Here is a 25,567-nt window from a genome sequence, read left to right as displayed (position 1 = left end):
GAGATGGTGGTATTTGCTGTCATTAAAAACAAGTATTCTCTAACAGTTGCTGGTAGCTACATTTGTCTCTGAGAGCCAGTTTTGCCCCGGTTCAGCAGTCAGTATCCCACCTGTAGTGAAAAGCAGGTTGACCCTGTGTTTGAATTGGCCACTAGTTCACAACAACCAAACAGGATGGTAAATAACGTGGCACCATAGGACCCAAAATATCTAAAGTAAAACTTTAATAAAGAAGGGTGGAGAATTTTCAGCTCCAAACCATCTGAAAAAAAAAAAAAGAAGAAATTCTGACTTCCTAGAAGAAAACTTGAATAAATATGCAAACAGAAGTACTTTAAAGTAGCTTTATAGGTTGACTAAATATACATTCAGTGGCCACTTTATTAGGTATAGTTAAACTCAAAATTAATATCCCTTTGTAAAATTGTTTTCATCCAGTCAAGAAGTTAGTTCCTTGATTATGACTGACAGGCATCTCACATTATAATTAAACAATGTAAAAGGGTTTTGATATTGCATAAAAAGTGTATTTTTTAAAATGTATTAAAAATGGCATTTTGAAAATTATACCTTTCTCCATTGTCAGTGGAAAATACTCTTGGCACTACAGCAATCAAGCCTTTCTTAAAATTCATGACCAGGTTTTTGCATGTTTCCTTCTGTATTTTGATGATTTATTTTTTGATCATGAGCTCCATGTCTTTAGAGTTGAAAAGCCTCCTTGCCATTACCCTAATCTTTAGCTTCCTCCACAGATTCTCTCTTAGGTTTAGGTCAGGACTCTGGCTGGGCCGCTCCAAGATGTCAATGTTACTTCCAGTCAGTAAAAATATGTTGGTCAATTTTAAAGATTACTTTAAACTTCGCCAAGCTAGAACAGCTTATTTCTCATCATTAATAGAAGAGAACAAGAATAATCCTAGGTTTCTCTTTGGTACAGTTACTAAACTTACACAGAGTCATAGCTCTGTTGAGCCATCCATTCCCTTAGCTCTTAGCAGTCATGACTTTATGGGATTCTTCCAAAACAAAATTGATTCTATTAAAAATAAAATCTTTGACATACTTCTGAAGATGATTACTTCATCCTCATCAAGTGAGACAACATTGGAAATAACTGTAGAAGCTGATCTGTGTTTGGACTGCTTTGATCCTGCGGAGCTTCCAGAGTTTTCAGAAATATTAGCTTCATCTAAACCTTCAACTTGTATGTTAGACCCAATCCCAACTAAATTATTTAAGGAAGTGTTCCCTCTGATTACCAGCCCCATTCTAGATATGATCACGTGTGAGCATTTACACAGTAATGATGTGTCTGAAGAGCTTCAGTCAGGTTTCAGAGTTTATCATAGCACTGAAACAGCACTAGTGAAAGTCACTGATGATATTGTTATGGCTTTAGATAATGGACTTTTCTGTACTTGTCCTGTCAGAGCTGCATTTGATACAGTTGATCAAAATATTCTCTTACAATTTAATTAAAATTCAAAAATGCTTTATTAATCCGTAAGGGAAATTAAATGTTGTTGTAGTTCATATTCTGCAGGTTTCTTCAAAGAGCTGTTGTTGATGTTGATGGCTGTGGGCAGTAAGGATCTCCTGTGGAGGTCCGTCTTACAGCAGATCTGAAGAAGCCTCTGACTGAAGACACTGTTGTAGGACAGTCTGATAAAGAGGATGTTCAGGGTTCTCCATAAAATCCTTATTTGCACAATGATCTCCAGAGGTTCCAGAGGAGTCCCCAGAACAGAACCAGTCTTCTTTATCAGCTTGTTGAGCTTTTTTAAGTCCCTGGCTCTGATGCTGCTTCCCCAGCAGATGATGGAAGAAGAGATCACACTTTCCACAACAGACTTATAGAAGATATGCAGCATCTTGCTTCAAACACCAAAGGACCTAAGCTTCCTCAAGAAGTACAGTCTGCTCTGTCCCTTCTTGTAGATGGCTTCACGGTTGCATCTCCACTCTAGTCTGTTGTCCAGGTGAACACCGAGGTATTTATACTCCTCCACAACCTCCACTTCTTCTCCCATGGTAGAAATAGTTTTTTACTTATTCTTGTTTCTCTTGAAATCTACAATCATCTCTTTTTTGTTTTAGTCACGTTCAAAATGAGATGATTGTTTCCACACCATGCCACAAAGCGGTCCACCACCTTCCTGTACTCAGCTTCTTGTCCATCTCTGATCCACCCCACGACTGCAGAATCATCCGAGTATTTCTGCAGATGACAGGAGTCTGTCTTCTACTGGAAGTCTGAGGTGTACAGAGTGAAAAGGAATGGTGAGAGTACAGTCCCCTGTGGTGCTCCTGTGCTGCTGACTACCTGGTTAGACTCACAACCCTTCAGTCTCACAAACTGTGGTCTGTTTATCAGGTTGTCTTTGATCCAGAAGATTGTTGAGGCCTCCACCTGAGTCTTCTGGAGTTTCTGATTGTATTAAATGCACTGGAGAAATCAAATAACATGATCCTCACAGTGCTGCTGGCTTTGTCCAGATGAAGCAGGTGTATGATAGCATCTTCAACTCCAACTCCATAGCAATAAGCAAACTGAAGGAGGTCCTGATGGTTCATTGTTTGCTTACTAAGGTGTGCCACCAGGAGTCTCTCTAGGACCTTCATGATGTGGGATGTCAGGGCAGGAGGTATATAGTCATTGAGGACTGATGGGTGAGTTTTATTTGGTACTGGAACAAGACAGAAGGTCTTCCACAACACCAAAACCTTCTTCTGGGCCAGGCTAAGGTTGAAGAGGTGCTGCAGAATCCACAGAGCTGCTCTGCACAGGCCTTCAGGACTCTAGGGCTGACATGATCTGGACCTGCAGCCTTGTTCTGGTCCAGTCTTTCCAGTTGTCTCTTTATCTGACTTCTTGAGACACACAGGAGGAAGGTGAAGGTGAAGGCAAAGGGAGCATCAGCATCTTCTGATATGGTTAAAGGCAAACATGTAGAAGCAGAAGGGTCCATGGCTGAGGTGGAAGATAAAACATTTGAGGTGTTACTGGACAGCTGTGGGTCAAAGGAGGGTGGCATGTCTGATTGGCTGTGAGCAGGAGAGGAGGATGCTGAGCTTGTTTCTGAACTGAACCTCCATCGGTCTGATCTTCCTTCTGCTTGAAGCCTGTGATCTTCTTCATCCCTGATCACACATCTCTGATATTGTTTTGCTGGAGCTTGATCTCCTGCTTCTTCTGATTCACCTCCTTGCTGTGTCTTATCTTGGCTTTAAGTTGCTTCTGTATACTCCTTAATAATTCCCTTTCTCCCTCTCTGAAGGCTCTTTTTTTCTTGATAAGCAGGTCCTTCAGGCCACTGGTGATCAAGGGTTTGTTACTGGGTACATAATCTGATTTGTAAGGTCCTGGGATGCCTGATGAACATGTCACCAATAAGATATCTTTTGGCACAGAACCAGACAAGACATTGGACCACATTCTGAGGAAAAGACAGCATAATATCATATTCAGCAAAGAAATGTTCACTACTGTACATTTGGACCTCTGGCCTTTTCAGAATCGACTAGAAATGATTTGCCTCTGGTAATAAGGAATATGCACAAGTGCTTTGACCCAGCTTGACTTTGTGTATTTTTATGTATTTGTTCATTACCTTTTATTTTTATTCTGTGTTCATTATTTGGTCATTTTTTGCTTGTACTATTTTGTTGGGTTATGTGGGCCTTAAATATGGAAAACTAAAAATAAACAACAAAAAAACTAGTCCATGCATTTGTTACTTCAAGGGTGGACTATTGTAATTTCATTACTATCAGGATGTCCACAAAATGCAGTTAAAAGCCTTCAGCTGATTCAAAATGCTGCAACAAGAGTTCAGATGAAAATTAAAAAGAGAGATCATATTTCTCCTATTTTAGCTTCCCTTCATTGGCTCCCTGTTAAATCCAGAATAGAATTTAAAATTCTCCTCCTCACATATAAAGCCCTTAATGATCTAGCTCCATCATACATCAGTGATCTGATTGTTCCATATGTTCCTAACAGGGCACTTCGTTCTCAGACTGCAGGTTTACTGGTGGTTCCTAGAGTCTCTAGAAGTAGAATGGGAGGCAGATCCTTTAGTTATCAGGCTCATCTCCTGTGGAACCAGCTCCCAGTTTTATTCTTTGAGGCAGACCACATTATTTCATTCAAATAAGGAGTTAGATCTTTAGAATCCACTTTATTACCAACAGTCAATAATACAGGTCCAAATTAAAACCAAGCAAGTCATTCTGATCAGAAATCAATAAAAAAACTGAACATAATATTCATATACATTCAGCAGTAAAACAAACGCACAAAAGCCAAACTGTGACAAATGATCTACATACAGTACTGAAAGGTAGATCCAGCAGGTGCACAAATAATCCAGACGATGTCTTTTTTTTGTCTCGAGCTTGGATATATTATCAATGCAAACTTATTTCTACCATCACAACTATAATTGACCTATTTACTGAATTTCTTGTAATATTTAACACAGTCAATTTCCTGTTTATATCACAGTTTTTTTTTTTTCAGAAATCAAAAGAAAAACGTAGCCGTTCAGCAGTTTGTATTTAATTTTTTTGCCATTTTCATCCTTTTCCTGGTCTGCTGTTTTCTCTGGAGATTTGCCCGCACAGCATCCGTTTGGCACAGGCCGGAGATTAGGATTGGGAAAAAACAATGAGAGCACAAAGAAGTAATGCCCCATTAAACTAGAATCTAGAGTTCAAAAAAAGTGACTAGAGATACTCTTTATTGATGTATCGACGTAAGATTAACAACACAAGACACTCTCAAAAATGTCCACACCACTTCAGGTCTTGTAAATCAAGAAAAAAAACAACTTATTACATAAAAAATGAGTACAGAGTGAGAGAAAACTTGCACTTTGAAGATTTGTGTATTTGTATCATGCTGGTTTATTCACGTAAAAAGGAATATTAGTATGCATTTTTATGGTCCTCTTCTGATTAAGAGAGTTAAATGGGATGATAAGATAGACCAGAGACTATTCTTTGGATATGAATGTAAGGATTTAGCTCCAAATTGGACCCACAGAATAAAACATATGCATAGAAAAAAGGGAAATTCAAGCTTCGATCAAGTCTACACCTCTCCTTAAAAGGTTTTGAAATCCTGACAAACAAAAATACCCTTTAAACAGAACATTTAAAGGTTATTTTGGGTTGATTTTAACCGGGCTCTGGTTGTGTCAAGAATCTCCATAACAGATACGGAGAAACCAAAGACATCAATGTTTCATGTCTTTCTCAGACATGATATTCCAAATGGGCTTACTGACATGAAGTTTCCACAGATGTTGGTGACCACCAGAGCAATCCACACATATACAGAAATCAACGCAATTTACGTTATGTGTAATAAAGTGATATGACAGGAAAGTACTGAAGGAGATGCAAAAAGGCAAGAAAAACCAAGAAACCAGCTGAAACCTGCCAGTATTTAGAAAGGAATCTTTATGAGTGCAAATTCGTGTGAGGTGTCCTAACTGATGGCCTATTAAAACGTTCCTCATTACCACATTTAGCACCAGAAGCATCTCATGATAAGTAAAAGTAATGAGCTCTCCCTAGACCTTAACAATATTTTAGTTTCAAAACAAAAAGTGTTAGTACAGGTGGTTCCAGACCTATTTCTAAACTTCTGAATGTTCCAATGAGCAATGCTGGGGAACTAATCTAAAGAAAAAGCCAAGGGAACGCTCAACTGCGGCTGCAGCTTGTGAGACCGAACCTGTCAATGACCTCGCTTGAGAACTCAAAGGGTGCATAAAAGACGAGTGCATAAAAGACGGCCTCCAAGATTTGAAAACTATTTTTGTGTAAGAATAGATCAAAATCATGCTTGAGCAATGAATGTTACAAGATATTCTTAAAGCTGTCATTACAAAAGAAAGTATTGTAACTGCTTCCAGTACCTTTCCCTGTCTTTCCAGTTTATAACACATAGCTTAGTTTAATGAGCAGTTTGTTTGGATTTCTTTGTGTGGGTTGTTACAGACATCTGGTTTCACCCAAACAGCCCCAATAGAAATACATTGACTGAGAAAATCATTGATGTGTTCCATACACATTTATCCCTGCTGGATTCCTAAATAACATCAATGGGAAATTTGCCAGGTTGAAATAAACTGCATCCATTATCCCAGCGAAGTTATCTAATGGACTGACGAAGTTTAAGTTTAAATACCAGTGGAAACAGTCATACCCGCCACCGTAAGCTGCAGCTCTAGGATCACTAACTCTGCTTCTTCTTCTAACATCTGTGGACCCTGACGATGAAACCTACTCCAGACACAGCGCCTCACCATCATCCTTTACTCTAACCGTGCTCAGCAGATAGAGTAGTGCCATCTTGGCAGCACAAGGCCGCTCTGTTTCTGGTCGATGCTAAAGTGTTTGGTCCCTGTTCCGATGTCAAGCCTTTGGCTTAAGAAAAACCTACTGCTGTTGTTATTCGGTGCTTGGTTATTAAATTGGTTATCAAGAGCTAATTTATGGGATTTACATCTCAGAAATCTGTTTAAAACTCGTAGAATTGTGGAACCTTCCACCCCTCCTTGCTTCACCAGAGAAATAAACGGTACTGATTCTCTACAGTCTCAGGAAACAGAATCGAGTGAAGAGCAGCTGAGAGAGAAAGAAGGATGGATAATGAAGGGGATGAGGTGGCCGTCGACCTGTCTTGTTAGGGGATTGATAGGTTACAACAGAGGCATCTGCGCCTACTTAAGCTCTAGGCTCTGATTTGGACAGGACCAGCACCAACTGTGGCTCATTTCTCTCTGTAGTACAACAGGTACATCTTCAGAGGCTCAGGCAACGGCAGGCCCAGAACCCTCTCTCTCAGGAGGTTTACAGCCGGCTGGGGTCGGAGGAGCTCACCAGTTTCCTTCTCCTCCTCTTCTTCATCCCGTTCCTCCACTTCCTCCTCCTCCTCCACTGTCTCCTCCTCCTCCACCAGCCTCCCTCTCCCAGCTCTTCTGCTCCCTCTCATCGGCTGCCTCACCTGCCGCTCCCCAGCCGCCTCCTCGTCCTCCACCCGTCCCTCTTGGTTGTTGTTGCTGTCCAAGGAGGCGGCGGCGATCCCACTACTGGCAACCACTTGTCGGGTGGCAAGCATGAGAGCGTTGCAGTGGCGCCGGTGAACACGACGGCGCTTAAAGCGAGGGCCGTACTTATGGAGGCCCGCAGCTGCCAGCCCTCGGCCCACACTGAAAGAGGAGCCTCGGCCACGTGACTGGCTATCCCCTCCGTCTGTGGTCACTCGGAGGGTGTGGCGGATGCAGATACGGGCCAGTTCCTGTAATGTCCGGACCTCATACTTGGCTAAAAGATTAGGAAACAAAACAGTGGTGAAAAAATCAATAAACTGTAAAAAGAAATTAGGAAAGAAAGATAACCAGGTATATAGTGCTGCTGGAACGCACCAGAACATCTCTTCAAAACTCTTTTGCAGTCTGTATGGTCTGTATGTGACTGAAACATCTATGGTAACCTTACTAGAACCTGGACTCGGGTCTGGATCAAGACCCAGGCCATGGTGTGGAATGTGGGTGGAATTTGACATATAAAACATGGATTATCATAGAATTTGGTAATTGGCATATTATTATTTTTTTTTTTTTTATTTATTTATTGTTTTGCAGCACTACTGGCCTTTATTTTTTTGTTTTTTTCTGAAAGTAGGCAGACAGCAAATGGGGTGGACAGAGGGGGAAATAAATGATAACGCTATGCATGTTTTAGGTGACGTGTTGTTTAAACGTTCTACAACTCTGAACAACCAGGTTAACCCTGTGTTGGAGCAAAGAACCATGTCATGTAGAAATGCCATCATGTCCTCGGATCCAACAAACAACAATATTAAATCTCTGATGTTGTAAACTCTACACCTAAAATCATGGCATCATTAGTCTTCAAACATTGCAGCGCTTGGTGACATGATGAGGAATCTGTAAAAAGCATTCTCTTGTCTGATACTTTCATAATGTTTAAGTTGTAAGAGCAAGGTCAAGGCTTCAGCTGTGAAGGCAGAAGATTGTCCTAAAATATACACTCCACGTTGAACTTGTTTGCATTACAAATGCAGCTGAAACAAAGTGTCCACTTTAAATCTATCAGTGGAAACTGGAATGAATAAACAGAAATGGCATCTAATGTCTACAAACTGCTCACAGTGCTGATTTCAGGGAGACTTCAACTTTGTCTTGTGCTTTGAATCTGTAGGAAATACTCGAGTTGGAGATTTTATAGATTTTATATCTTGAATGTTTCCAGCTCTTATACACAGCTAAATCAGTTGTTACTTTGACTTCCTTGTGGTAATTGTGTCCTGGTTCTCCAAACTGAGTACCCTCTTTTAGAACAGTTCCATCCTCAACCTGAAAAGACGAGACCCTCTCTGAGCTCCCTCTGTCTGTTCATAAACAACTGAACAACTTATGCCCCTTTTCCATTAGTACCTACTCTACTCGACTCGGGTCGGGTCTACACGATTTAGTTTGTTTTCCATTACAACCAAGAACCATCTTAATGTGAACTAGATCGTCAATAGCGGCCCGCCTGTGTGAAAAAGTAACATGATGTGAATTATATGTGACACAAACACAACAGTCCTAACTGCTGCTCAGTCTATGGCTGCTGTCAGACTCAGAGGGAAAGAAGAACCAGGCAAGGCTGCAGGCAGCAAGATGAAACACTGGATTGGTACAGGAGAGAGAGGGAAGCCATGGAGTGGTATCAACTTGAAGGGTACGAGCAAGAGGACGTGTGAGGGTCAGCTAACGGTACCTATTGCTAGCTTACTATAGTGGTCATATACACAATAAGACCTGCATACAATGATTTAATATTTGAAGATAATGGTTATTATAATATGCTGTGACTAGTGATTCTGCCCCCTACCCAATCAGTGACCGACAGTCTTCTGATGATGCATTTTCAGATTGGGTCGGCTCGCTTGGAACGGCAAGCAAGCAGGTACTAAAAATAGTGACGGTTCCACAAAACCATTAGTAATGGAAAAGCCTAAAATGGGAGTCGAACCGTAGCGAACCGCACCGAGTAGGGTTAGTGGAAAAGAGGTAATAGTGTTATGCCTAAAATAATTGCTAGACAACTCCTTTTCTAAAGGGTTAAACACACTCCCATTTGTGACATCTTACTAGATTTGATAGTATAATTTCCTTTTTAATTTTGTAACTGACATCTAATCCTGTAAAAAATGTATTCCGGTCCTTTTCAGTGTTCACAATGCCACATATCACGAGAAATAAGATCGTTATTTGAACAGCTCAAAGAACAAATCACTTTCTCTTCCTCTGCCTGCTTGATTTTATCCAGTAATGAAGTAATCCTAGCTTGTTCTGGTAATTTTCATAGTTGTATTTGGACTTGTTACAAATACTTGTACTTGTACTTGTCTTCAGTTTTATCTGGGACCGGGTCGTGGGGGCAGCAGACTCAGCAGAGACACCCAGACGTCCCTCTCCCTAGACACCTTCTCAAGCTCCTCCAGGGGGAGCCCAAGGCGTCCCCAGCAGACCCTCACTATGCACTTGGGCCTGCCAAGTCTGTCCGGCTTTCTCCTCTTTCAGCCTCTTTCCAAATCAGTGGACAGCTCAGCCCCTCTCTTCACTGGAGTTTCCAAAACATGCGGCCGAAGGTCTGACGACACGACAACAAAGTCGATTATCGACCTCCTCCCTAGGGTGTTCTGGTGTCCTTGTTACAAATACATACATAATTAAATATTACAGTTATTTAAGACTGAATCCTAATGTCCAACACAAGCAGGAGTCACACATGGGAAACCTAAGCCACAAATACATTGTGGGAGGTTTTATAGGGTGAAATTTAACCCTTAGCTGTCAACATGACCTTCAGTTTTATATGTGAGTAAATAAAGAGTCATATTGATCCTGAGATGGTGTGTTATATTAATGTGTATCATTGTGGAAACTTCAAAAAACAGCACTACATTCCTGAAGCCAGTTATAAAGGGGGGGAGTTTTAAATTAAACTTACGCAATGGGACCAACTTGGGTTTGTTCTTTGGGCTGTGTTTAGGCAGGACCAGAGGAGCGAAAGACACAGAGATGATTTTCTTTGTCTCCCAGCTGTTCACTCCAGTGCGGATAATCTTGGTCAACTGCAGAAACACAACAGAAAGGAGACATTCATTTCCTTCTCTTCTTCTTCAGATCACTTCCTACAGGACATGCACATTTAAACGGGTTTAATCATCCAGTCACACATTTTATTTCAGTGCAAACAGTAGGAACTGACTTCCATCCTTACCCTCCCAGGTTCACTCAATAATAGACATCCATGTGTGTATTTCAGGGTGCAACAGATGTTCAGATAAAGTTGGCACAGACGTTATTTAGCAACATTGGAGCAAGTGTTTTGCAACGGAAGACTGTAACAAGGAAATTGTGCGGACGAAAAGCTGAGATATGGAGGAGCAAAAAATATGCAAACGTTTTGTATTTTGTCAACAAATGTGAGAAAAACAAAATCACAAAACACTGATAAAAAAAATGAAAAAATCAGAAATGTACAAATCAGTTAAAAAAATTGACAAAGTTTCAGTTTGTAAAGGACAAGTCCAAGCTGGACAGATAGGATCTCCAATCCATCAGTTGGAGCTGCATCAAGAATCATCAATGCTGAAAGAACCACATGAAGAATTAAGATAACTTTAAAGAAAAACCAATGTTGCTTTTTGATCCTTCGATGTCAGCTCTTCCTAATATTGTGAACCAGAATACTACAAATGTTTTCCAAGTCAAACCTTATTGTGTTACATTAACTTCATCCAGAGACGGTAATAGCGTCACTGGGTTCAAAGGTATGAGGAGTGAACCCCCACTCAGTGGAAACATGGATGGAGATCGAAAGGATTAGTATTCATGATCTGGACCACAGCCAGGCTCTGTGAAGGTGTGTTGCTGTATCAGTGTTCTTGGTAAAGCCAGTTTCCAGTTCTGTGATGGCAGGTTTAATGCAGTAAAATACAACAGAGACGACAGCAACAGATGCTCCTATCAGAAACACGTGTTTTGCAAGGATGTCCAGATATTTTCCCCAACAAAGAATCAGAACGGGGGGGCTGCTGATTATCTCCAGCAGTCTACAGGCGAGAGGCAGGGTACTCCCTGGACAGGTTGCCAGTCCATCGCAGGGCAACACAGAACAAACAACCTCACACACACACTCATTCACACCTAAGACCAATTAACCTAACAGTCATGTTTTTGGACTGCGGGAGGAAGCCGGCGTCCCCAGAGAAAACCCACGCATGCACTGGGAGAACATGCAAACTCCATGCAGAAAGACCCCCGGTTGGGAGTCGAACCCCGGACCTTCTTGCTGCAAGGCAACAGTGTTACCAATCACCCTCTCCGCAGAATGGATGATCCACTGCAGCCTGGCCTTGTCCCTGGCCGAGGCTACAGCACACCAGACTGACAGATGGTGTAAGAATAGCTTCAATGATGACAGTGTAAAAGTTCACCATCATCTTCACAGGAAGGTCAAATATATCCAGGAAAACCCAATTCTGCATTAATTCCAAAAGGCAAGAAGGCAAAGGAAGAGGGTACGGCTACCGGAATGGTCTGCATGAAGTTCTGACCCGTTGGAACCAAAAATAATACGATACAAACCTGTACTGCCGGGCACCTGACAACATATTTCCAGGAAAATGGAGGAAATGCTTGAATGTCTTCTCAATATTTGGAAACATGACAGACTGGTAAAAGCCTTAACAAGTTTAAAACATATTGATGGGCCCAGGGTCCTGGCATACTCTGTAGTTTAAGCCCTGTTGAGTGTAGTTGATTCCTCTTTGCTAACCTTCCATTTCTGGGACCAAACGTAAATATTTCAGTTTGATCTACATTGAGCTGAGGGGAACTTTGACCTATCCACTCACTGATATAATAGACTCACTCAGTAATAGTAATGGACTGTGGTCCTGTAGTGGTGCAGAGACATGAAGAGGTGTGTCATCAGCATAGATATGGTGAGACATGTAATACTGAGCTAGAGGGAGCATATACTGCAGGTATTGAGAAATCCCACATATGATCTTTGTCCTCTTATATTTCTAATTACCTAACAACACTGAGAGCAATGTTGACCATATTGAAACTGGGATCATGACTGGGACTTGATATATTAAGCAGCTCTAATCTACAGAACTCCATTGCAGCTCTGGCTGCATGTTTGGGGTTTTGTGTCTTGCTAGAAGGTGAAGCTCCGCCCCCTCTGTGAGACGTACAAGCTTGTGATATTCTTTTCTAACCTAACCCTGCTTTAAACCTCTCCACAACACTCTCCCTGACCTGTCTGCTGTGTTCCTCCATCTTCATAATGCTGTTTTAGTCTCTAATGTTCTCTACCCAAAAACCTCAAAGGTCAGAGACAGAACAGCTGGATTTATGCTTTAATTACAACCAGGTGGGCTTTATTTCCTAATTAGGTGACTTCTGATTGTGACTGGTTGCTCTGGATTTTATTTAGGGGTATAAGAATAAAGGGGGCTGAACACAAATGCATCCCACATCATTTTTTTAAAAAGTTGTGAAAATATGAATCCTTCACTTTCCACTTCGCCATTTATCAATCACATAAACTCTCAATCAGATATGTTGAGGTATGAGGTTTCAATGTGGCAACATGTGAACATTTCATGGAATAGGATTACTTTTGCAAGGCACTGGATTTTGGAATTAGCGATTTCCTGTTTTTGAGTTAAATTGTAACAGATTAGGAATGAAAATGTGACTCTAAAGTTGGTCACTCTGTATTTTTAACCTGCTAGATAATGAAAGGAAAACAGAGCAGAAATTAGCAACAGAAAGCCTTATGAAGTCCTCAGCTTTCTGGGATGAAGACTAACCTTTTCCTCCAGAGGCATCACCAGGATGCCTCCCACTTTGAGCAGGTTCTTCATGTACTCCTCATGTTCCTTCTGCACTCCGGCCCCACAGTAGACCCTGTCATAGTGCCGGCTCTCTGGAGGAATCTCCAGACAGTTACCAACCACAAACGAAGGCTCACACAACTCAAATCTGTAGGAAAATGATAAAAAAGAGAAGTGGTGATCTATTTGTTTCTGAGAAGAATAAGAACAACCTCTTTCAATTTGCAGATTTTGCATTTTATAGAATAATTTTTAAGAAACAACTCTGGTCCTTTATCATATTGGGTAAATATGACTTCAGAGGGCATCAATCTTTCCAGGAGAGGGCGTCCCAGCAAATTCACCCCAAGGTCAAAATGCAATGTTCAGAGAAACCCAGAGTCTCAGACATTACATGCTTCAGTTAGCCAGTTAAATGTTAAAAGGTTATGACCGTACACCTAGGGTGAACTACTACTGCGAGTTAGGAAGAGTTGGCAGGAGAAAGCCTATGCTGTCTTAGTTTTGCATCTGAATGAACCACAAGACTCTGACCTAATGTCCTTTAGAAAGATGAGACTAAAGTAGAAATGTTTGTCTGTAATGCACAGCCTAATGTTTGGATCAAAAACTAAAGCAGGATATCAACTGTCAAGCATGATAGTGAAGGATCAACGAATTGGGTTTGTTTTGCTGCCATAGGACCAGAGAACAGGAAAGTGTTGTAGAGTCAAAATGTGAGGCCCTCTGGCCATCAGCTGAAGCTCGACTCAAACTGGGTCACCAGGAGAACAATGATCCTGAACACAGCAGCAAATCTACAACAGAACAGCTGAAAAAGAAAAGAATCAAACTGTGGCAAAGGCCTGATCAAAAGCTAGACTTCAACCTCTTTGACATGTGGTAGTCCTTTAGGAAGAAAGCTTCCAGAAACATTGCAAACCTCACTGAACTGGTTCAATGTTTTGAAGTCAAACAGTTACAACATTACACATGGATAAAAACTTCCCCCAGTTAAATACGTCCTAAAACCTTCCTCTGGGGTTGGTTCATGATCATCTGATTACTATAAAATACGTTTTTTTTCAAAATGATATGAAGCATGCTTATTTTCTTTCACTTGACTGTCACTAGAAAGAGTAAATGTCACAGATCCACCTGGACCTACTTGTCGAAACTGTCACTGGTTTTGATGAAGGAGTCTAACTTCTGGTAGGCGTACTCGATCACATCTGCATGGAGCTCTATTCCATGATTCACTCCAAATGGTCCTGGAACAGGCAGAACAGAACCTTTAGCTCAGCAATACAAACAGGAACACCTCATACAGCATACATTGTTGTCAAAATGGAAACACACATATACTCGTTAATTTCACAGCCCTAAACCTATTAGCTTATTATTGTTCACTGAGCAAAATTAATGACACACATTAAAAATAACACAATCTAAGTTATTTGAAAATGTTTGCAAAGATAATGTAGACTTGAATCTGTATTCCTGTACCAAGAATGAGTCCAACCATGGTGCTCAGGTACCCGGTCCCACTTCCCAGGTTGAGGAAGGAGAGGCCAGGATGAAGCTCCAAAGCCTCCATCACCTCAGAGTAGATACATGGAGCAGACAGGTGGATGTTCCCATGTCGCCAAGCAAGGTCCTGCCCACAACAAAAATATATGTTGAGCAACTGGATTTCTTTGGACTGACGCAGGCTGATTGCAAGGCTCTTCCTCACCTTGTAGGCATTGTCCCGGTATTCATCCAGGTAGTAGTCAGCCCGGTCGATTGCTCTGAAAGCTCGCTCCACCAGGTCTGTGCGGATGTAGTAAGCCTCCTTCAGGTTATCAATCAGGTCATCGTTGTCTTCACCCGCACTAACAGCTCCGCCCATCCTGACTGGCAACAAACACCAGAATAAACCCAAATGGACTTTAGGAAGAGAGTATTCACAATAGTTTTGAATGAAAATAAAAGGATTCCACCACGACTAAAAACTAGGACCAGCTTTGCGAGATGAGTGAGATATAGAGTTATTATTGTGTTAGATTTCAGACATAAAGTCTCTCTGGAGAGTTCTCTATCTGCCTTGGGGTCTCCTCCTAATGGGACAAGCCCCCAAAACATTCAATGGAAGGAGACCAGACGGTCTCCTGATCATGCCTGAACCACATCAGGAGTCAACCGACTCTTTCTGGTGTGGAGGTGCGGCGACTTTACTTCCAGGACCCCTCACCTTATTTCTAAGGCAGAGGCCAACCAACCTACAGAGGTCAGTTAAGCTGCTTGTGTCCAGGATCTCTGTTTTGAGGTCATAATGCATATCTCATGACCATAACTAAGACCTAGAACGTAGACCAGTAACTCTTTCAGTCAGTTTCTTCTTCACCATAACAGGATGGAGCAAAGTGGTCATTACTGAAGAAAAAGCTACAATCTTCAGCTCCATCCTGCAATTCTGGTCTGGAGAGAGCATTCCAAACTTTTCCAGGCTTAGACACAGAGTAACTGACTCTGATCCCAGCTGCCTCTCAAAAAGCAAAGGTGAAGTCCTGAGGTTCCTAAACTAGACACTATACTCTTCATAACATCTTGAAAACCTGTCTGAGAACACCACAAAGGATCAGTGACAAAGGGCAGCTGTTATGGAGTCCTACCTGCATCAGAAACGAGTCTGACTGTTTCGCAGAAATTTTAACGCATGAAATAATGCAAAACAATTAAAACTAAATGCCAAATGCCCCATTTTATTGTGTGCACCCATTTTATCCCGTTCAGGGTCACAGAGCGGCTGGTCCTCAGGGCCAGTTTGACTGCAAGGCCAACATAGAAACAGTAAAGTCATACATACTGTGCAACATCCCTCAAACCTAGAAGATCTAGTTAACCGAATGAGCGTCTTTTTAAACTGCTTGAGGACACCGTAGTACCTGGAGAAAACCAAGGAATGCATGGAGAGAAAAGCTAAATCCACACCCATACCAAGATTTGAACCCAGGAATGAGTTGTGAGGCAACAGCACAATATACTGAACCACTGTGGCAGACTTGCAAAACACCAAACATCAGTGGAAAATGAATTAAACACAACAACTAAAGATACAATTGGATCACAGGAATCCAGTTATTTTCATTTAATTTGGGCATTTTTTAATTGTGTGTATCACCCTTAGCCACTACCTTTAATATATAAAATCAGCATTTGAAAACTGCTTTTTGTATTTATTCGGGTTCTATTGTTCTGATATTAGAACTAGCATAAAGATCTGGAACATTTAAGCGTGTCCGAAAAGCAAAATCAACACTAATCTCTAAGGGGACAAATACTTTTTTACACCACAGTATAATGAAATTGAACCGAAGTCAGGGGCCCAGCTTATTAAACTTATGGGGCCTAGTGGTCTATTTGATAGGCTTGTTTTCTAACTGATCCATGTTCTTAAGGAGTATTTCTTGGATTTTGAACACAGGCCGTTTCTAACACTCAACCGATTTTAGATTCATGTTAGTTCAATTACTTGACAAGAATATGAACCCGTGTATTGCCGTGTAATTTGATGACACAGTAAGCATAATTATTGATTGACAATGTAACCACCACTACACTAACTAAGCCATGAGGCTGGCTGGGCTACAGCTGCCGCCGCAGAAGGACAGAGATCAGACCAGGCAGGGCCAAACGCAGACAACCACCAGGAGGCTGTAAAAGAACAAAGCAGCGGCGCATCTCCACATTACCGCAGCTGCTCCTCTCTGATCCCACTTTGAGTCGACTTGAAAGGGGTGCTGTCAGTAAAGAACCAAACAAGGGATCCCCTCGACAGAAGGTGGAATTAGCAGGAAATGACCAGAGGATGGCGCTCCAAGTAATTGCCCATTGTTTTAGTACACACTTCCTATAAAAACCCAACCACCAGAGCCCGGTAATTCCGTGGCAGATTGGGTGTTTCAGCGTATAAAGCATTCAGATGTTTTTCACGGAGAGTTTCTCAAACCGCAGGTTTCATTCACCAAAGCTGCTGCCGCTTCGGCCATTAGCGCCACCCTGATGATCCAGTTTAAAAACACCACACTGGGACAGGATTCCTTTAGGATTATCGTCACCCAAACAGCAGTAAAACAGCAAGTAACACTTCTACACGGCTGCATTATTTCCTCTCTAGAAACGAGGCATACCCTTCCGAGAAGAAGCTCGGCGCTGCGGGGAAAGGGGATCCAGCAGCCGCAGCTCTGGTAGGGTTAGCTGGGTACCTGCTGGAGAAACGCTTCCTGCCTCTGCTGCTTACCTTCTCTACGGCCTTTTCTTCTTGTTGTTGAAGGTGGTAGTGGGGGATCCAGTCAACGCACCACTGCTGGATGTAAACATTCGGCCATCTGACGCGATGACGTCACACGCAGAGCACGTATAGAGATGGCCTAGTTTCAGAAGTCAGATGTAATGGTTCAGATCAGGTCGGAAAAGACGTTTCAGCTCCAGCTTCTTATTTTAGGATCAAAAATGTTTTGTTGTGGATTCTGTTAGTTGTCACAGCGGACCTTTCTGGTAACTTTTTATTAAGCTTCATTTAGACAACATCGATTAATTATAATTTAAAAAGACATCTGTTAACAGAAGATAGACTGGTGGCCTTTCATCGGGTTTGTCCACCTTTATGGAGTTATTAAACCATGTGACAGCCAATCAGCAGCTGGCCTGACTGCTGAGGATCTCTGTAGAAGTGACAGCTTCAGTCTTCTCTGGAATTAATTGTTTACCCAGATAACTAGATACTATATTCTGGCTCTTAGAATAACCACTTGTTTTTGGAAGCAGTTCTAAAATAAAATCCATCCAGTTGGTTTTCTATGCTTACTTACTGCTATGCAGGGTCGTAAAGGGGCGGCTGCTTACTGTATCTCCATCAGTCAATAACTGACATGTAGGGTATGACGTTGACAGGTTAGCAGCCCATCACAGGGTGAATATAGAAACATATGAAACAGTAGTTTACACCATGCAAACATAGCTTTTAGAATCTCCCTAATAAACCCAACATCTATGGAAGGAAACAGCAGAAACCCCCCTACATTAATGAGAAGACGCAAAGCCCACAACAAAGAGGCCAACGGAAGGTGACATTTTAAAATATTGTGATAATTACTGAATCAGCAAAACACAGAAGAACAAGACTGGTTTCCTCAGTTGTGAGCAACTCAAATTGGGGACACGCCCTGTTTTTATAAGTTTTGTCATGTAAGGTTTAGTCATGTCTTTTTCAAAACTTTTATACATTTAATGTGACTTTATCTTGTACAGTTCAAGTGAAAATTAATAAATCTGTTAGAAGGAGAAAAAAGAAACGCCTGGCGCTCTGTTAAGCTCTGGTACCTTCTTAGAGGGGGGACATCAGCTGAGCTGCTGCTGCCAACCACTTCATGTTCTCCTACAGATGATCCACTTGGCCCTGTTGTTCAGTGTTCAACCCTGTCTCTCCTAGACATAACTACTGGCCGAGCTTTTAGTACGACTAATTATACAGGTCCTTCTCAAAATATTAGCATATTGTGATAAAGTTAATTATTTTCCATAATGTCATGATGAAAATTTAACATTCCTATATTTTAGATTCATTGCACACTAACTGAAATATTTCAGGTCTTTTATTGTCTTAATACGGATGATTGTGGCATACAGCTCATGAAAACCCAAAATTCCTATCTCACAAAATTAGCATATTTCATCCGACCAATAAAAAAAAAGTGTTTTTAATCCAAAAAACGTCAACCTTCAAATAATCATGTACAGTTATGCACTCAATACTTGGTCGGGAATCCTTTGGCAGAAATGACTGCTTCAATGCGGCGTGGCATGGAGGCAATCAGCCTGTGGGACTGCTGAGGTCTTATGGAGGCCCAGGATGCTTCGATAGCGGCCTTTAGCTCATCCAGAGTGTTGGGTCTTGAGTCTCTCAACGTTCTCTTCACAATATCCCACAGACTCTCTATGGAGTTCAGGTCAGGAGAGTTGGCAGGCCAATTGAGCACAGTGATACCATGGTCAGTAAACCATTTACCAGTGGTTTTGGCACTGTGAGCAGGTTCCAGGTCGTGCTGAAAAATGAAATCTTCATCTCCATAAAGCTTTTCAGCAGATGGAAGCATGAAGTGCTCCAAAATCTCCTGATAGCTAGCTGCATTGACCCTGCCCTTGATAAAACACAGTGGACCAACACCAGCAGCTGACACGGCACCCCAGACCATCACTGACTGTGGGTACTTGACACTGGACTTCTGGCATTTTGGCATTTCCTTCTCCCCAGTCTTCCTCCAGACTCTGGCACTTTGATTTCCAAATGACATGCAGAATTTGCTTTCATCTGAAAAAAGTACTTTGGACCACTGAGCAACAGTCCAGTGCTGCTTCTCTGTAGCCCAGGTCAGGCGCTTCTGCTGCTGTTTCTGGTTCAAAAGTGGCTTGACCTGGGCAATGCGGCACCTGTAGCCCATTTCCTGCACACGCCTGTGCACGGTGGCTCTGGATGTTTCTACTCCAGACTCAGTCCACTGCTTCCGCAGGTCCCCCAAGGTCTGGAATCGGCCCTTCTCCACAATCTTCCTCAGGGTCCGGTCACCTCTTCTCGTTGTGCAGCGTTTTCTGCCACACTTTTTCCTTCCCACAGACTTCCCACTGAGGTGCCTTGATACAGCACTCTGGGAACAGCCTATTTGTTCAGAAATTTCTTTCTGTGTCTTACCCTCTTGCTTGAGGGTGTCAATAGTGGCCTTCTGGACAGCAGTCAGGTCGGCAGTCTTACCCATGATTGGGGTTTTGAATGATGAACCAGGCTGGGAGTTTTAAAGGCCTCAGGAATCTTTTGCAGGTGTTTAGAGTTAACTCGTTGATTCAGATGATTAGGTTCATAGCTCGTTTAGAGACCCTTTTAATGATATGCTAATTTTGTGAGATAGGAATTTTGGGTTTTCATGAGCTGTATGCCAAAATCATCCGTATTAAGACAATAAAAGACCTGAAATATTTCAGTTAGTGTGCAATGAATCTAAAATATATGAATGTTAAATTTTCATCATGACATTATGGAAAATAATTAACTTTATCACAATATGCTAATATTTTGAGAAGGACCCGTATGTGCTCTCTTCTATACTCTAGACTTGAAAACTGACTCTGCTAATCTGCTCAGCTGTGTTATTTTTATTTTTATAGATGAAGCCAATAAAGGAGCAGCTACTGTCTTTTTTACTGTAGAAAGTACTCCTGGATCAGTGCTTTTTCTGTCTCTGCTCTGTTCTCTCAAACCCCCAGTCGGTCATGACAGATGGCTGCTCACACTGAGTCTGGTTCTGCTGGAGGTTTCTTCCTGTTAAAGGGGAGTTTTCCTCTCCACTGTCTCTACATGCTCATCCAGGAGGAGTGAATACTGCAAGTCACTGACTCGATGCAATCTGCTGGGTTTCCTTAGATAGAAAAACTTTTAACTAATTTAAATAATAAACTGAACATCACTGCATTGTTTGATAACCAGTATTAATTAGAGTGTAAGTACTTGACATGGAATCTGTCTGATTTGATTGAACTGACTTTTTTTTTGTATCGTGTTTTGAGACGACGTGTTGTGAATTAGCGCTATATAAATAAAAGTGAATTAAACAACCTGGATGCACACCCTTAAATTAATACTTTATTAAAGTGGCCGTTGATTTTACTACAACATTCTGTTTTCTTTTGTTTGTCATCATTCCATATCTTGACCCCACAGCATGATGCTCCACCACCGTGTTTCATTGTGGGTATGTTTTTTTGGTGATGCTTTTTGTTGTTTTTGCACCTAAAAATATTTTTTAATCGTGGGCCAAAGAATGTTTTTATTAGACCACAAGGTTTTAGAAGATTTTTGCCAGGCTTGGATGTCTTCTGGAAGACATTTTCTGGAAGAAAAATCTCACGTGTCACAGCCCTATTCTTTGTATAGACTTCTAAAAACGAACTGAACTTGCCAGAAACTCCTTCATGTCCTCCAGTGTTTCTGTCGACCTCCCAGCAGCCTTGCTGATCAGTTTTGTCTTGTCTTTTCAGCCATGTAGGAGAACTCTCCAGGTTTTGTAATGCCACTATTTTCTTGTGTTTTTCTAAATTTGTGATGACTGTCTTTATTGTGCTATGGCTTAAATATAATGCTGTGGATATTTGTAAAGGTTTCTAACCTTTGTACAAATAGATCCATTGGAGCCTTTAAACACTTTGTAAACTGTAGCTTTAGCTGAAAGCAAAAGAACACAATATTGCTGAACTTGTGGTTTCAATAGATTTACCATAATTGTTGACAAGAAAGAATTTATAAAGACTGAACCCTGAAATTGAATCAAATGGTGTTTCACAAAAGATGCACACTTCAGCTTTTTATTTATCCAAATTGTTCCTAACAGATTTGCTTGTTTTCTGTTTTTACCTATATTTTGTAAATGCATATATTGTTGTGACTTATTTACAGTTGTATGTTGTTAAATATAAGTTACTTGATTATTATCATTCTTCACTGAATTTGACATGATTGTACTTCAAGTGTAAAGTATGATTTATTTTGGAAAAGGGAAGAGTTTTATTTTGACGAGTTCCTAACAGGATGTTGTTTACGTCTCTGTGTTATAGCGGTTGCCGATCATTAACTGTTCAGAAAAATACATCTGTTCCTCCGTCATGATTGAAGAAGCTTTCACTACGTAATATATATAAAACGTAAAAGATGGAAAAACGTCTGAAATGATTTTTCTGTTTTGCATCACAGAAACCTGGTATTTTAACTGGGGTTTTTACTACACAGCTCATTGGGCTTTGGCCTCAATCAGCCGGAGCGCCACCAGCGCTCATTCACACATTAATATTTGGATTAATAATACTTAAAAGTACATGTGGGACTTAGAGGGGTTTCTAAATTGATTAAAATAATGTTGTATTTTCCCTACTGCTTTTAAATTGTGAACTGGTTGTTTAAGGACCCAGCAACTGTGTTCTTTGTTAGCTTTTAAAGCTAATTTGACTTCATTTCAAATTCCCCAAACGTACATTTGACACTGAACTGTGATTTCACTGCATCGTTTTACTGGCTATTTGTTTCAGTTTTATTCTTTTTGTACTTTTAACTTTTTCCAATTGTTTATTAGTTTTTCTTTTTATTTTCATGTGTACTTAGTAGTTCAGTTAAATGTTACTAGCCTAGTTCAAAAGTTTCTTGGCTGAAGTATTTTAACTTGAAGTTGAAGTATTTTGTTTGTGTTTATTCTGTATATGTGTGCAGTGCTTGGTGATCGAGAACGCAAGTGCATTAATTCACTCCTTTTATCTATTGTTCTATAATACCACACCTCACCAGGCAGGTATTCATAAAACAATAAATGACAGAAATCAATAACTGTTTGGCTATTAATTCCTGATAATCAGATGGAGTTATTGGTAATGTGAAATAGAATGTGAAATAGAATAACTAATTATTGTTAATAATTGCCATTGGCACTTAGTAATAGTTATTTATAGGCAAATCAAATCTGTTGTTGCACAATACCTGTCATAATTAATAGTACGGGCTGATGACAACTCCACATTCAACTTAAACCGGTTCCAATTGTAAGTTGGAAATTTAGATGGTTTGGTAGCTGCCACACTCAGTGAGCGAACTCACTTGGGGTTACTTGGGGACCTCTGACTTTGGCTCGGGGAGAGAGACCACATTTCTCTGTTCTTGTGGAGTAAGTACAGGCCTTAAGTAGGCATTCCAACTGATATCTCCAACTTGAAACATAGAAATTCTGACTTCTATGAACAAATGGGGCGCACTGTGTACAAATCTTACTATTTATTGTCTTACAACTTCAACCATGTTAAGTTGGCTGGGATGTCACTAGCAGAGCCAAGCTCTGACCTCGGTAGTAAATCTAAAGAACAATACTTTCTAAAATATCAATGACTTCGCAGCAGCCAGTGGATTAATTTAATAAAAACAAAAATATAATAAATGCTACACAAAAAATAATTGACTTAGTTCAGGTTGAAATACATAACAAACTAATAATAAATAAATAAATGTACTAAAAAATTATATTTTCTCGTCGAGTTTGTTGCCTTAAGAAGTTTTTGTTTCAAACTTTTGCTTAATGTCCCTTTGTTGCCACTTTTGCATGATTTAAATCTCTTTGTGTTTTTTATTTTTTAAGCATAGTTATGTAGTAATTTTAAATTCTTGACCTTTTAATGGAGGGAGGACAGTATATCCCTCAGGTGATAAATTGAGCCAGTATTAGTAATTTGTTTTATAGTGGTCACCAGGCTAGTCAGATCCCATTTGAATAAACATAATCCAGCTAAATAATATTAAAACCTTACACTGTCATTATAGTGGCATTTAGTTCAGATCACGGTAAATTAATCCAAATCTGTTATTTAGTTAAACAGAACTGTCTCTTATTCATTAACAGGTAGATGTTGTCCTCTTGCTACTAAATTGGAGCCCAGGGGAATATATTTGAAATAGTATAAATGAAAGACAACGTACCGCAGCCTAAAACCTCACAAATGTACAAATCTGCTTTTAATGTTGATAAAGTGTGTTGGATTGAATGATAACCTCCTGTTTATATTGTTTGTGTTGAAATAAAAATCTACAGAAGTTCACAGAACCCCGATAAATGAAAGGTTTAATATTGTTTTAAGACTTTAATATGGAGCTCCATAGGAAATAGAAAAAGAGATACAAAACTTGCAAAATAATATACTGATCAATGCTTTTTAAAGAGAATGTAAGTTCACAAATTGTCCACCAGATGTCAGTAGGGATTAACCTAGCTGCGTACAATGAGCTAAAAAATAAGGTTTTCCATTTTGTTTGCGCTTTAGAAAGTCATTGTGTTTCTTGTGGCAATACAAAGGCAAAATATCTTTATACATTTTAAATAGAATCTTCTATTCTGTTCACACAGTTTGGCATATATTTTATTTTATTTTATTTACTTTTAGTTTTTAAAATACATAATTCTAAGTTTACTAAACATATTTATTTCCTGCAAAGTTCCAAGACTAGCATCACCATTAAATGAACTGCACATTATCTTGAGTAACTTTAGTTTATTTTTAAAATTTATCTTAAGCTAATTTAAGAACTTCTAAACCAAACCTTCCCCTTAACGTTTAACTCAGAATTGACCTACACTTGCACACGTGCTGTTGTGTTCCTAAAAAGAAATAAACAAGCACAACAGATTTAGTGAACATCATGAGGAATAAAAGTGTTAGCAGTGACACCTATTTTGTGAGGGCACCAAATGCAAAATTCAAGGCAGGTCCCAGGAAGGAGGAGTCAAAGGTAGAATCCCTGTGATGCCAACAGCTATAAAACTCTGCTTGCAGCAGTATGTTTTTCTCTTTACTCACAGCTCTCCACAGGCAGCATTAGGGAGGACACACAGACACACATTTATGAAGTAAGGAACTAATAGTTGTCCAGTTGACAGATTCTCTCATGAGGTGTGGATATCCGCAGTTCCTCCAGAGTTACCATGGACCTCTTGGCAGCTTCTCTTAATGCTCTTCTTGCCCAGCCTGTCAATTTAGTTAGATGGCTATGTCTTGGTAGCTTAAGGTTGTGTCATATTTTTTCTACTCTTGGATTATCTGTGATTGATCCGTAAGATGTTCATACCTTGGGATGGTGTTTTATCACCTAACCCTGCTTCAAACTTCTCCACAACGTTCTCCCTGACCTGTGTGCTGTGTTGCTTGGTGAGTTTTGTTCATTAATGTAATCTAACACATTTCTGAGGCCTTCCCAGATCATCTCAGATTCAATTATACACAGCTGGACTCTGTTTACTAATTAGATGACTTCTGAAGGCATTTGGTTGTGCTCGACTTATGGGATCGGTGTAAAGAGGAGCTAAATACAAATGCACACCACATGTTGCACTTTTTTTGTGAACTATGTTCACATTTTTCTTCCATTTCACAATTAGACAATACTTTGTGTTGGTCTTTCGCATAAAATCCCAATAGAATACATTTATTCGTTGTAAATTACTCTGTGATATACACTCACCGGCCACTTTATTAGGTACACCTGTCCAACTGCTTGTTAACGCAAATTTCTAATCAGCCAATCACATGGCAGCAACTCAATGCATTTTGGCATGTAGACATGGTCAAGATGATCAGCTGCAGTTCAAACTGACCATCAGAATGGGGAAGAAAGGTGATTTAAGAGATTTGAACGTGGCATGGTTGTTGGTGCCAGACGGGCTGGTCTGAGTATTTCAGAAACTGCTGATCTACTGGGATTTTAACGCTCCACCATCTCTAGGGTTTACAGAGAATGGTCCAAAAAAGAGAAAATATCCAGTGAGCGGCAGTTCTGTGGGCGCAAATGCCTTGTTGATGCCAGAGGTCAGAGGAGAATGGCCAGACTGGTTCGAGCTGATAGAAAGGCAACAGTAACTAAAATAACCACTCGTTACAACCAAGGCATGCAGAAGAGCATCTCTGAACGCACAACATGTCGAACCTTGAGGCGGATGGGCTACAGCAGCAGAAGACCAGACCGGGTGCCACTCCTGTCAGCTAAGAACAGGAAACTGAGGCTACAATTCGCACAAGCTCACGAAAATT

At 40.6% G+C, this 25,567-nt stretch overlaps 1 protein-coding gene across 3 annotated transcripts; it reads right to left on the bottom strand.

Annotated features, from left to right (window-relative positions):
• Window positions 1-4,164: 4,164 nt before the first annotated feature.
• Window positions 4,165-17,364, bottom strand: LOC124874832 (protein-L-isoaspartate O-methyltransferase domain-containing protein 2). 3 transcript variants are annotated; one of them, XM_047376419.1, is made up of 7 exons: window positions 17,208-17,364; window positions 14,661-14,821; window positions 14,432-14,582; window positions 14,094-14,196; window positions 12,923-13,094; window positions 10,042-10,165; window positions 4,165-7,341 (listed from the first exon to the last, which is right to left on the bottom strand). In XM_047376419.1, exons 2-7 carry the CDS (start codon window positions 14,814-14,816, stop codon window positions 6,788-6,790), a joined length of 1,260 nt encoding a protein of 419 aa, XP_047232375.1. In that variant the 5' UTR covers window positions 14,817-14,821; window positions 17,208-17,364; the 3' UTR covers window positions 4,165-6,787. The 3 variants fall into 3 exon arrangements, with proteins under 3 accessions (XP_047232375.1, XP_047232381.1, XP_047232391.1); XM_047376425.1 differs by having other exon boundaries at window positions 17,098-17,224; XM_047376435.1 differs by lacking the exon at window positions 17,208-17,364 and adding an exon at window positions 16,660-16,680.
• Window positions 17,365-25,567: the final 8,203 nt, after the last annotated feature.

Source organism: Girardinichthys multiradiatus, chromosome 1 (genome assembly GCF_021462225.1).
Source record: "Girardinichthys multiradiatus isolate DD_20200921_A chromosome 1, DD_fGirMul_XY1, whole genome shotgun sequence".
NCBI lineage: Eukaryota > Metazoa > Chordata > Actinopteri > Cyprinodontiformes > Goodeidae > Girardinichthys > Girardinichthys multiradiatus.
This window is presented reverse-complemented; position numbering and strand designations above follow the sequence as displayed.

Coding starts and splice junctions, on each gene's coding strand:
- LOC124874832 (XM_047376419.1), bottom strand. CDS start 14,816: ATGGGCGGAGCTGTTAGTGCGGGTGAAGACAACGATGACCTGATTGAT. Junction 13,095..14,093: donor ACCAGTGACAGTTTCGACAA/GTAGGTCCAGGT, acceptor ATTTTCCTACAG/ATTTGAGTTGTGTGAGCCTT. Junction 7,342..10,041: donor ACCCAAGTTGGTCCCATTGC/GTAAGTTTAATT, acceptor CTAATCTTTTAG/CCAAGTATGAGGTCCGGACA.